The 13,647-nt window shown below is 37.9% G+C and overlaps 1 protein-coding gene across 1 annotated transcript; it reads right to left on the bottom strand.

Annotated features, from left to right (window-relative positions):
* Positions 1-2,164: 2,164 nt before the first annotated feature.
* On the bottom strand, positions 2,165-11,758 carry LOC103708958 (probable LRR receptor-like serine/threonine-protein kinase At1g53430). Its single transcript, XM_008794080.4, has 25 exons — positions 11,690-11,758; positions 11,327-11,594; positions 9,199-9,367; positions 9,014-9,085; positions 8,874-8,942; positions 8,697-8,768; positions 8,535-8,606; positions 8,346-8,417; positions 8,085-8,156; positions 7,911-7,982; positions 7,752-7,823; positions 7,575-7,646; positions 7,287-7,361; positions 7,102-7,167; positions 6,931-6,990; positions 6,760-6,798; positions 6,606-6,655; positions 6,115-6,485; positions 5,491-5,683; positions 5,273-5,410; positions 4,745-4,863; positions 4,379-4,589; positions 4,013-4,250; positions 3,312-3,462; positions 2,165-2,776 (listed from the first exon to the last, which is right to left on the bottom strand). The coding sequence occupies exons 2-25, from the start codon at positions 11,472-11,474 to the stop codon at positions 2,393-2,395; spliced, it is 3,057 nt and encodes a 1,018-aa protein (XP_008792302.2). The 5' UTR covers positions 11,475-11,594; positions 11,690-11,758; the 3' UTR covers positions 2,165-2,392.
* Positions 11,759-13,647: the final 1,889 nt, after the last annotated feature.

Here is a 13,647-nt window from a genome sequence, read left to right as displayed (position 1 = left end):
GTATTTCATTTTGTCATGGATGATAACATGGGATGACTCATGTTTATAGCCAGTTTCAGGAAGCCTTTGATTCTCTGCTGTGTTAGAAGGACCAGACCTCAACTGCTCAGTTTCAAAGCGATCAAAGTTGGAGATCATGCGCCCATAGGTGGGTTGAAAGGTCCTTGAGTGTCGGCCACCACTGCTACGTATTTTGGTATTTTCATGCCAGGTTAATTCATGCTGGATGAATCAAAACAAGGTAAGAAGTATATAGCCCTATTGAGGTGAAGGCATGACTCCCCAACCCTTTGATACTACAAGAGAAAGGAAAAAATTCATTCCCATAAAAAAAAAGGGAAAAAATGCATTAAACCCCCACAAAGAAAGCCTCAAAGGAGTTAACCCCTCCTTTTCTGCTTTTAAATTTTATAGTGCTTTGTTTTTTACATTTAATTTTCGTACAGCTAACATTCTATGTTTACTCCCTTGTGCAAATATATATATATATATATATTTGATCATACCATGCAGATTAGAGGTTAAATATAGAAATTATAAGAAGTTCAGTTAATAATACAAAATAACAGCCAACATAGTGGCAAAACTTTATAAAATATTTTTTTAAAAATCACTCCCATGGATGTGCAAAGTTTTGCTTACAAGAAAATCATAAAAATAAAGGAAACAATCGAGCTGCTCGTCCACACGGTCCGACCGCGTTTTTTTTTGCTTTGAAAAAGGGGAAGGGGGGAGGAATGTTCGATGCGGGCAGAAATAACCGTGTATTAGACACCTCGGCCGGTTTTACTCATACCCTTCCCATTCATGGGCCCGGCTCGGTTACCCCTCTGGGCTTCGGCACAAATACCACGTGTGAGCACGTCACACCTAGCACCACCGAGGCTACTAGCAGAGCGATACATCCTTCGAAACCACTTGGTTGGAAGTAAGGCCACGCTCCCATTGTGCTACCACCTCAGTGACCGATCGGTTTTGGATGGTAAAGAAAAAATAGATAATCTCCAAGCTGACTCATATTCCTTGATGACAGGTAGGTGCTTCCATGCCTCCTGATTCCCTTGTACTTCTTGTCATCGTATTCGTGTCTCCGATCTACCTTGCTTTTCCCTCGGTTATGTTTGTACTTTGATTTCTAAATTTCGACATTTGCTCGATCTTTTGTGATTTCTATATGCCACATCTACTGGTTTTATAAAGTATGATGCTGTATATGTCACTACCAGTCTAATTTCTATTTACCCGTTGCCGCAGCTATAAACCCTCTACTGACATTACTTCATCTAATAAAAGTCGTAGTATTAAATTAGAGGCCAACAAGGTTAAGGATGTTTCATCAAAAAAAAAAAAAAAGAGTTTGTAAATTTGTTGTCTATATTACCTCTTGATTCTTGAATTGTGAGTTTTGAATCCAGTGTAGTTGATAAAAAAGACTTCATCAGACGTTCCTTCCTCTGTCGTTGAGGCACATCCAGATACACACGACTGATCCTGAATTTTTGCAAATTTTTCCTTTTGTCTGCTTTACGGTGTGGTTCTGCGTTGCAACTTTCATTCTAAGGTGGTTTGGTCATATAACCTAATCAAACCCCCACACCAAAAGCATATTTTATTTAGAAAGCATACTTTGGACCTGTAGACTCCAATTGGGCAAGCTGCTGCATATCTGTTAGCCGGATGTCATAATCCATTGATAAAAAAAAAATGGCATGTAGGTTTATGAGCCTCAACAAATGGTATCAAAGCCAGATCCAATACGCATCAAGGAGAAAACCTTGCTGGTTGCTATTAATGATCAATAAATCTCTCTCTTAATTCCCTTTCACTTTAATCATTCTCTTCATTTTTCCACTATGCCGTTCACACTCAATTCATCGTTTTCTGCCACACCCACCGCCGGTCCTTTGGCAGTTGTTGAATCTCACTTCCCCGAGACGCATCTACCTACAAAATCCATCGAACCTTGAATCCTAACCGATGTTAAATTGAGTTCTGAGCCTCTTGGTGGTTCTGTCCATCCTAAAGATTTTTAAAAATATACACAATAATAGTTTATATATTTATTTCCAGGAAAATAGTATGAAACTTTTTATTTTTGTAAGATTATCTTACTACTTCAGTAGTGATGTACCTAAGAGAACACACACACACAGAGATAGAGAGAGAGAGCCAAACAAGACCAAGCATTCACTTGGTTCTTAAATACAATAGAAATAGATGAAAAGCGTGGTGCATGTCTGCATGATCTATTCTCAAAACTGACTACAAAATGAGTTACTTCGCATATACATCTGTTTGCTCATGTCAGGAAGGTGGCTGCCTGTAATTTTTATCAGAACATTCGAACTAAGAAATGGAGATGTTATCTAATCCCCAACCTTTCAACCATAAGCTACTCTGTATGATCTGAAAGAAGCTTGCTTGTTGAGGAATGTGAAGGGCTTCCTTTACTACTTTGGGCAGATATTGAGGAATCAATCCATGGTCCATCCGCTGAGATGCTGTGTGATTGGCTCGCATTGGACATTTTCTCAAAGGACTTAAACCTCAAATCCTCAGTTTTGGAGATCGAGCGCATCACTTCAGGGACCCTCACAGGAGTTTTCCCATCTAGCATGCTCACCACAGTGGACATTGTGGGCCTGAGAGTGGGAGATGGATTGGTGCATACAAGAGCGAGATTCAGCATCTGCAATGCCTCTTCCTTGGAGTAGTTTGAGCCAAGGTTTGTGTCGACCAGTTCGAGCAGACTTCCCTGCTCTTGTAAAACATAGGCCTGCAGACCATGTAGATGCAGATGCAGATGTAATAATGGAAACCAGAATATGAAGTAGATGATTCAAGAAGGAAAACTCATGTAAATCAAACTTGATTTTCATAAGTCTAGTTCCTATTTAATTAACTTTTCCTGAGGATTAGCAAAGTTATGAAAATAAGTAATTGGCTCTAGCAAGAAAATTCTGGCATATAATATGCCACATGCTTGTTCAAGACATAAGGGAACTCTGCGTGTGTGCACGCATGTTTTATAAGCGCACATATAATTGTACGCACATGTAGACGTGCAAGCACACATGTAAACGAATAAATGCACACACAGAGTTAGTATATTACACACTTGCATACATATGCACACACATCTATATATGTTCATACATGCATTTATGTATGCATTTCACACACACACATATAGGCATATGTTTTTGCCACCTTTTAGTTGGTTACTATCATAGATAATGGCAGAATGCTTCACTAAAAGAGTATGTCAATTAAAATTCATGATTATATGAGATCCATTAATTCTCACTTACCCAATCGAGAAGATAAACAAAGTCCTCCTTAGGTCTATAATTAGTGTTGCTCATTCCACTGACAATCTCCAATGTGACAACTCCAAAGCTGTAGACATCAGCTTTATCTGTCAAGTAACCCCTCATTGCATATTCGGGAGCCATATATCCTCTGCACGAGTAAGTATCATTTTCGTAAATATACAAAGCAGTACATATGTGCTAAAACCAGCCAAAAGATATGAAGATCTCTAGGGATGAATGGGTATGATATTGTTATCAAGATCATCTTTCAATAATAAATTATCAGAGGATTTCCTAATGTATTGTTTAAGAGCTATCATCAGGCAAAGTTAGTTAGGAAAAAATAAATAAATTATCTTTCTAGATAGACAAGAAGATTAGCCTGGAACGTTGTTAGCATGCATGAGAAAAACACAAGATTAATAGTCTGCATGGTGGGTAAGAGAATTTGTACTAATTTTTTTTTGGCGTTGCATATTTGTTCAGTCATCAACTGCTGCATAAATATCCTAACACTACAAGTTCACACTCTTCTTTCTGAATCTTATAGCATCTTAGATTATTTTCAACACTCTAATTTAATGTGTTGTTCCAGAATCTTGATGGACTTCCTTATTTTTCATCGCATGTTCAATAAATTCGAGCGATACATATCTAAAGAAAAATTTTACTTCGTCGAAGCAATAATTTCTACTTACATAGTTCCAGCTATCCTGGTGCTGATGTGGGTGTTCTCTTCTTCATCAAGTCTAGCCAAACCAAAGTCGGATATTTTGGCATCGAGGTCTTTGTCAAGCAGAATATTTGTACCCTTGATGTCTCGGTGAACAATCTTTATCCTTGACTCCTCATGCAGGAATGCCAAACCTCTTGCTATTCCTAGACAAATCTTACGCCTTGTTCGCCAGTCCAATTTCAGCCGGTGTTCTTGAGGACCTGTAAACAGCACATTTTTTCATCCTTTAAGGAACAAACAATTGTTCAGAGCAAGGACAAATGGAGAATGAAGAATGTCATTGAGTGTGTAATTTTGAAACAGATATTTGGTACAAGGAAATACTGACCAAATAGAGCACGAGCAAGACTATTATTTTCCATGTATTCATATATTAGCAATAATTGATTTCCTTCCATACAACACCCATAAAGCTTAACAAGATTTGGGTGCTGCAAGGCAGATATCATGCCTATCTCATTAATGAATTCACGGTTCCCTTGTTTAGACTTGGAAGAAAGCTGCTTCACAGCAATTTCAGAACCATCTGGCAGCACCCCCTGACACATGCAAATTGTACAAGGATCAAAGATCTACCTAAGGATAAATCTAGGACTTTATACATAGAAATGCTACTGAAACTGAGAAAAAATATAACCAGTTGAACCAAGAGCAAACAATAAAAGGTTCAAAAAAAAACTGTATTATTGTGTACCCTGTAAACTGAACCGAAGCCGCCTTCACCTATCTTATTTTCAGGATCGAAATTTTTGGTTGCTGTTTTAATCTGTTTTAAAGTGAAGTAACCGGTCTGCAACTCTAATCCTCGGAGTTCTGCGTGCATAAAAATTATTATATAATACATGAATGAATGATGAATAACTTTCAAAAATATTCCATGAAAAGTCCTGAAAAAATGGATAAAATTTACCATATTAGCATTACATATGTTTTACATGAAATTTGGGGCAAACATATTCATCAGCCCTAGCAGATAATAAGATATCATAATCATCTCTGTGGTGCATATGCCATTTAATAGTGGTAGTGCAAGTTGGTAATGTCACAAAGACATTCAGCCAATTGTCCATGGAATCTTTGAAACTGTTCCTGACTTTTTGGTGTATTCAAGCATTAAATTTTTCAGTAAATGGTACATGGTATTTTCAAAAAGATAGGTCATCTTTGAAAAAATCAACCTCCATTTTTCCTAAACAGAGTTCAGTGAAACAATCACTCGTACCACTGTTTTCAGTTTTTTTCCTTCTGATGCAAATCCATAGTAATGTTATGATCAGCATGATTACAACGCAAGAAGCAGCGACAATGCCGAAGATAGCTCCTACAGATAACTTGCTTTCACCGGTATCAGGCTTGAAATCTACAAAGTCAACATTCTTAGACATCATCATTATATGAATAATTCATCAAGGAAAGAAGAACGATGCTTTGAAGATTTACTTGGTGTTACTGAAATGGCTGAAATAAGAGGTCCATATACACCTCTCTGTGGAATGGCATTTGTGCCTTTGCCAAGCCACTGAAAGTGAATTTCCAAAGTTCCATCTACAGAGGCATTAAAAACCTTGATTATTTTCTTTCCAGTCCCCCTTGCTTCTTTTGCAATATTAAAGTCTTGCAAAACCTTCTGACCCTGCATAAATTTATAGTTTTTTTCATGAAAGAAGTATTATTTTTATGCACTGTTTATTAATAGCCATAGATACATAAAAGAGCTCCATACAAAAAGTCGAGCGAAATAAAGTATGTATACATAGGTACACATTTATGTGCACATGCATGTACAATTCAACGATGCAAGATTAAAAGCAGTCGCTGCCTCCCAAAAACAAAAAAAAAAAGACAGACTTAGCTATTTCATACTCCACCTACTAGCAACAAATTAGCATATATTTAAAGCTTACAGAAAAAATATTAGAAATTAAAATAAATAAATCTTAATCTTGTCATAATAGGACATAAATAAAACTTAAGAAATGTAACATTGAAAGCAGTCAATGGCACAGATAAAACATGAGAAATGTGATGAATTGATGTAACGTTTGCGATGCTGAAAACACTCGCCTGAATTGATACATCAAAGAAGCGCTCTCCAACACTAAAGTATGTTTGGTCATCTGTGAACATAATCTCAGCAAAGTGAAGTTTCACTGTATATTGCCCCTTTTGTAAGCAGAGACCATAATATTTAAGGGACAGAGGGTTAAGCCGGGCAGTCATGTACAACTCTGGATCTGTCATGTTCAACATTGATGCATTTCTAGCAATGTATTGTGCATCCCCATTTCCTACGAAGTCTCCCGTACTGCTGTAAGCCCATTTTCGGCTTTCAGACTCCACGGATCTCGATGCACCTTGTGGAGAGGTATCATCTTCATATTCATTGCCATCAACAGTCACATGACTACCACCACAATTTATAAACAAGTTGTAGTCTGCAAAATATAGTCAATCAACAATATGATTTTTTTAAACTATAAATAGCATATCCTCATGATATGAGATATAAGCTTCAAAACATCCACAAAGCGGAAACTCTTTTTCAGATTACTTACTTTTAGCTTTTCCAGAACAAGGGAGGTTCCTCCTTAAACATGATGCTATCCTATAAGACAAAATTAAAAAAACAGCAAGTTTTGAAGCTAAAATTGAATTGATAAGAATTGGCAGTAATTTAAGAAAGAAGCGACAAAGCTATGAGAAGCTTACGAGTTAATATTCGTTGATGAAAAACTAGAAACCAGGTTCCTGCAAGTTCAAAAAACAATCATAATAAAATCAAACAAATCATCAACAAAAACTAATAGATCATCATCATCATCATCATCACACACAGAGAGAGAGAGAGAGAGAGAGAGTATCAAATGTGAAAATTCTTACACATTCCCTAGCCAACAATTAGCTGGTGGAGATTCTGTAAAAGAGTTGTAAGAAACATCCCTGCAATATTGAAAGTCTTAAAATGGTGGAGCTGAATTTATGGTGAAAAAATAATAGCTCCTCACAACAGCATGACAGACAGCTGAAGAAGTTTTAAGTGAACAAACATACAAGTTTTTTCGGCTGTTCAAGATCCAAACAGGTATTGCTCCATCTAGCTTGTTACTAGTAAGGTACCTGTAAGAGGCACAAGATTGAGAACATAAAAAATAAGGGATAGGAAGCTTGGCAAAAACTTAGCAGATAAAGCAATAATTGATCGTGAGAACATGTCCATGTACATCTAGTTTTCTTACATGTAATCTATTGACTTTGCTAATCCATCAAAGCTTCCTGGAATTGGACCTGTCAAGCTGTTAAAGCTTAAATCTCTGCAAGAGAATACAAGTATAACCAATAAGTAGGCAAACTTTGCCTTCGTGCTAAGTACTTGTATGGTTAGTCTCTCTTTTAGGTAATCTGCTTATATGGTTAATTTCTAAGTAGAAGATTCTGTGAATGGAAAAAAAAATAAAAAATGAAATTCACTGCAAGCATTTAATGAAGCTAAAAAGCCATCAACAGAGTCCTCTGAACAAACTTACAAGACTTTAAGCTTGGACATATCTCCAATAAAAACGGGAAGTTGACCAGAAATTGACAGGTTTCTCAATACCCTGCATCATTCCACCAACCAATATGCACTCAGTAAGGAAACAGACCGCACTGATGGATGGATGGGTGTATGGAGGTGTGAGTCGTTTGATTTCTTTGAAGCTTACAATTCCTTCATGTTTTTCATGTTTTGCAATGGAGGGAACTTCCCATCTCCTCCTTTAAGGTCAGACACCCTCCTGCAATCGCAGCCAAGCTAATTAATTCACACTGGAAACCTTTAAACGAATATATACAAACAACCGAACAATTAATATAGGTCTTACAGCTCAGTTATAGATTTCAGTGTGCTAAAAATGGAAGGGAATGGCCCCTCCATTGATGTTCCTTGCATGTCTCTGTGGAACAAATTGCTCAAAGGTTCAAATTACTAATTCATGATGTTTAGACTGCAAGCTAAGGAAGCATACACAAGTAGTAGTGTTGGTAACGGTACTCACAGCCGTTGGAGATTCGTCCAATTCCCAATGAAGCTAGGTATTTTCCCTGTGATTGGATTTCCATCGATCCTACTGCGAATAGGAGCCAAAAAAATTCATCTATATCAATTTATGGTTGTAGAGTAACATATTTTTAAAAAAAAGTTGTACGTAACGGTCATCTTTTGACATAATGGTAATTATAGCCGTTAAAGTAAGTATGAATGGAACCATCAGTGCTGGTTTTATAGTTAACACGTCGAAAAAATAATTTAGACATACAAATCCTCCAGGTTCTTGAGCTTGCCAAGCGAGTCCTGCAAGTCCCCACTTAAGTTATTAGCAGAGAGATGCCTGCAAGGGAACAACCAAAGAATGATCATAAATAAATAGTAGATTGAATTTTATTAACGAAAAAATTATATATATTAAGTTTTTAAGACTGTTAGCAGATGAGAAAGAGGGTCTTACAAGCGACTTAAGCTGGCCAGGTTACCAAGGGCTGCAGGGATCGGACCTTGCAACTGGTTATCTTCCAAAGTCCTACGTCACGCCAAAAATTATACAAGATTTTTTCAGAAAAAGATGAAAAGGGTGAAGAAGGAGGAAATTGAGATTGATGGTGGAAAGTACAGGTTTTGGAGGGTTCTGATGCCTCCAAGCTCCTTAGGGATCCTCCCAGAGACCCTGTTTCCCAAAACAGCCCTGAAAACAAATTCATTTGCAGTTACTCCACTGATTTTTTTTATATTCTTCATTTGCTTTGCAAAGACCATTTTCAGGAGGAAAAACAGAGGAGAGAGACACTACAAGTGTGCGAGCGGAAGAGAAGCCCATGTTTTGGGAATGGATCCATTTAGATAGTTCCTTGAAAGATCTCTGTTACACAAGCAAAATGACAGCATAAATTTGATGCAGCGTTCCAGTTTTACTATTATGGTGAGACTTACAATACGCTTAGGAAACTGAGGTTGGCAAACTCCTCCGGAAGATATCCTGTCAGGTTCTGACTCTTGAGAAGGCTACAGTCCACAATAATATAAGCTTGTGAGCAATAAAATAGAGTTAATGCTATAGAGAGAGAGAGAGAGAGATGCCATGTTCCATAAGTTGGGATGTATGCAATGAGACATACATGCTGGTTACGTGACAGACACCCGAGGTGGCGTTGCAGTCACAGGTGAGGTTGCTGGCGACGTCTTTGTTGCTTGTAGGATCCTGCCACGCTGCATCCCCGCTGCAGGGGTCCACCGAGAAGTTCCAATCCTTTCTCAGCTTGGAGGCGATCACCTTCAGCGCTTCAACTGCGATCCATCGTACCATTTCATGCATCATCTCTCTTTATTTTGACAACTTTCACAGCAAGTATCAACAATGGCGGAATGCTCAGCAATAAATCTAATAGTAAAACAATATCCCGCTGAAGTGCAGGTGGGTAGGCTTGCCATGGAGTTTAGCATTTAGCTCATCTGGAAGTCATTATTTTATTTGTATCTATTGCACTGGGCCCACCAAGGGCAGATCAAGTGAAGCTTGCTAGAATTCGTGTGCACTACTGTAGTGTGATGTTCATCAAGTTGGACGTTTGGATTAGAGTGCTCTGTCCTATCTCAGAGTATACTGGTTAACATATTATACTAATTTCTAGAATTCCACAAGCCTAAAGTCAGAAAAATAGAAAGATGTTTTGGGAAAACAAAAACATCCCATAAAAAAGGTTACTGATCAGATGTGTCCAAAGTTTGCTATCATATTTATCCCTCTGTTTGCCAACTTGTACGTGGCTTCCAGCAGCCTGAGAGAGTGTCTCTTTTGCAAGGCGGATACTTTACACAGGCTATATTTTTTGATATTTTTTGACCATATTTTCACCTATTATGTGAGCTGCTGTTTAAAATAAATAAAAAAAAAAAAAAAAAAAAAAAAAAAAAAAACATCAGCAGTGTCACCGTCTTGCAAGTGATGTGTGTTATTCTAGGAGTATTCCAATGAAATGATGTGAATGCAGGAAAATGGTTTTCGAAAGAAGGATAGTGTGTTGAAGACAGACGTATTAATATTTACCTAGATCTTTTATATATAGAGGGGGTCATGCCCTTTGCTAATGACATCAACTTAATAAAAATTAAAAGTTCAACGTAATTTATCCATGACATAAGTTTACAAGACTTGTGAGAGTGCACTTTACGGATTAATTGCAACGTGTTATACATGCAATGGCCCATTGGCCCCTGATAGGGGAGGGATATTCGTTTGCATTGGTGATCGTACCCAGCTGTCTGATCCACAAAGGAAAGAGACAGAGAAGGAGGAATAAAAAACCAATCAAAGACGAAGGAGATTATTGGAGATGTCAGGATAAGATTAGAAAGTGGTGAGCCAATTTTTTTTATTTTATAGGAAATACTTTGGAGACTTTGGATAGATAGCTAGGGAGTCAATTTGGCGAACAAGACGGCCATTCTTGCCATAGTGGTCAGTTGTCAGCTTGGTCCCACCATTACAGCCGTCCAATATGGACTGGACCCAGATATTCCACATCGACATTTAATTTTAGTGGCTATCGAGACCGATCTCTACCCACCAAAAAAAAGAAGAAGAAAAAGACCGATCTCTTTCCCCAGAGGAAAAAGTTGAAAAAAAAATTATAAAAAGAGAAATAAATAAATAAAAATTGTAAGATTATTGGAGTACCCAAGCATTTTCTAAAAATATATATATAATAATTTTTTCTCTGAAAAGATATGCAACCCACTAATTGGGATCATGATCAAGTTAAACGAGCCTAACAAGGGTTAGATGAGAGTGAAAGAAAAAAAAAGAGAAAAAGAGATGAAAATAGCAGCTTGTAGGCACTTTAATCTCCAATTCATCTCTAGCTTTCAGGACTTATAAGAAATCAAGAGTAAAAGTGTTAAAATCACTGCTTGTTTTAAATGAACTCAGCATCACGTTAAAATCACTACTTATTTCAAAAGTTGATAGAATAAAATAGATTTATTTATGTATTTTATTTATTTTATTTACAGAAAGCAGGATGCGGATGACCAACGGAGACTAACGACTACTGCTTGAAATTAGGATTATGAGCTGTGGTCTGATGTCACTTCTTGTTTCAACTTAAAAACGATTTTATTAGCGATGATTTTGACAAAAGACTAACTGAAATATAGATGAAAGATTCCCAAAAAAAAAAAAAGGTCAAGGCTACTTCACTTTGAACTCAAGATTAAATGGAAGGAAGGAAAGAGAAAAAGAAGTACCTTCTTCTTTGGCCAATTTCTTGGCTCCGCATCTTAGGTCACCAAAGCAGCTAAAAACCAGCAGCACCGAGAACAAGATAGTAAGAGAAAAACGACGCAAAGGAGCAGAGAAATGCTTCACCTCTACTTCTCTTCCCATTGCTCTCATCTATTCCTCCTTGTCACCCTAGCTTTTTTCTTTCCTTCCTCTCCTTCTCTTTTAATTTGCTTCTTTTGGTAGCTCACACAAAGGCCTCTGGATAGATGAACGCCCAGAGGAAGACGAGGCCTGTGGGGAAATCATGTACACAGATAAATAGACTGGAGAAGGAGACCACTGATAGTTGGCGTACTTTTTTTTTAAATATTTCCTTAATTACTTACGTTGAAAGAGAGGCTACATTTGGTGTGCCGAAGTGATGGGCTCTGCAAGTTGACTGGTGGTTCGTCAGACTGCCGCTGGCCATGCCTTTCCCACCGGTTTCCTCCGACGGTACCCGTGCTCTGTCACTACTTAGATTTTAATATATCATTAATTCAAGATGACAAGAATGCTGCTTCGTTTGGCAGAATTTCTGGGTACAGTAGTTTGCAGTTTGCTTGCAACGTTGAGCTGGAAAAAGGTCTGTGATTTGAACCCGACTGGTACAATGTTCGCTTATTTTAGGAGCAAGGGGTTTGTTCACTGTTATCAAATTGACCCTACGGTCAATGAGTTGGTTTAGAATACCAAGATTATTTGACTCAAATTATTGTGCTACTGTTTCCTTGCACACGTATTCTTCTGTTGTTGTTTTTTTTTTTTTAAAGTTAACCTCACATCATTAACTTTTATCTTCATCACAAACACAGTTAACCTTACCTATAACCCTTTTAAGTTACTTTATGAAAAAAGAAATACATGGTTAACCCCACACACACACACACACACACACACATATATTAAAAAAAGAACTATTTAGTCCCAGAAAATAAGAGCCTAGCTCATTGCATAAATATGATATACATAGAAAAAATTAAATTAAAGCACGACACATCTTTGCAAGTGATCGAATATGGATCTCTCCTAAGGAATCCAAGTGAACAAATAACCCCGGTGGATCAGGCACTTCTATGTTCTCCTAAACACACTCCATGTTGCCTGAAATCTATTAGGGCCCTTTGGCACGTAAGACTATTTATAAACTCCACAAACTGTTGTTCGGTGCCAGCTTTTACTCGCCTTCATGCGTCTGAACCGGCCGGGTTGCTAAACGTGGGAAGCGATTAATATGGCTTGCCTGCACGAGGCTAAAAATGGGCGTGCCGGCAGCTGGATTTTATCATGCAATGCGCGCGCACCACCCGGATCCTCATGAGCCGTGCCATCATCTCCCAGGTTTGCATGTGAGCTGAGGTCACTCGGGACTTTCACAAGACACCCTATAGCCATCCTACAGGGGCTTTTTTATATACTTGGACTCTTTTCATGCTCCATCCATGCTTGATTCATTAACCCAACATATCTTACTATTTTATGCTCACTGGAACTTGGACCCAACTCAGTCAATGGAGTGGAAGACTGTGAGTCAAAATTAAAACCCAATTAGGTTTGTGGTTAAGATCTGGAGTTCGGGTTCTTCTGTACTTCCATAAATTGCAGCCAAATCATCGATCTCGAAGACGAGCAGCGTCGAGACACCGTCAGTGCGATACACAATGCGACGTCGCAATGATAAAGAAGAACTGGTTCGACCCCAAGGTACAGAATTCTGCAGTGTAAAAGTTGCACCATAAAAAATTCTGATTTCTAGATTTGATGGTGCTAGACCCGATTCAACCTAATGATGCCCCAAACAAAAATGTTGTCACTTCATGTAAGTTGTTGAACCTTCCATGTCTTGCATGATAAACTGCATGCTGGGTGAGGGTCTTGGGTTTTCGCTCCTATTTTCTTTGCTTTAAACTTCTTTCTCTTTTTGTTGTAATGCTCTATGAGAATGTTCATGCTCTTCCACATCACCTCATGCAATGCACACAATGCATGGCCACGTCCATTTATAGAAGTTGCACATAAAAAGCATGCATAGGTGATAATATTTTTCTTTTCATCACGTAGATTAGATGACACAAAGATTGACTACTTCAAATTGAGTACGTCAAGGTCCTAATGGAGCAACTATTGATTTGCTAACTCCATGGCAGCAATCAAACTAGAAATCTCCATGATCCAGCTTGATCAACTCTCCAAACCCACTCACGCGGATCGAAGACCTTCATTACTGATTTAAATCATGCATATTGACTTTATAGATAAGATTTTTTTTTTTACACATAATTTGCTCCATTTTTATGAGAAAGTT

This window comes from Phoenix dactylifera, chromosome 11 (assembly GCF_009389715.1).
Source record: "Phoenix dactylifera cultivar Barhee BC4 chromosome 11, palm_55x_up_171113_PBpolish2nd_filt_p, whole genome shotgun sequence".
NCBI classification, from domain to species: domain Eukaryota; kingdom Viridiplantae; phylum Streptophyta; class Magnoliopsida; order Arecales; family Arecaceae; genus Phoenix; species Phoenix dactylifera.
Note: the sequence above shows the minus strand (reverse complement) of the source record. Positions and strands in the feature narration are given on the sequence as shown.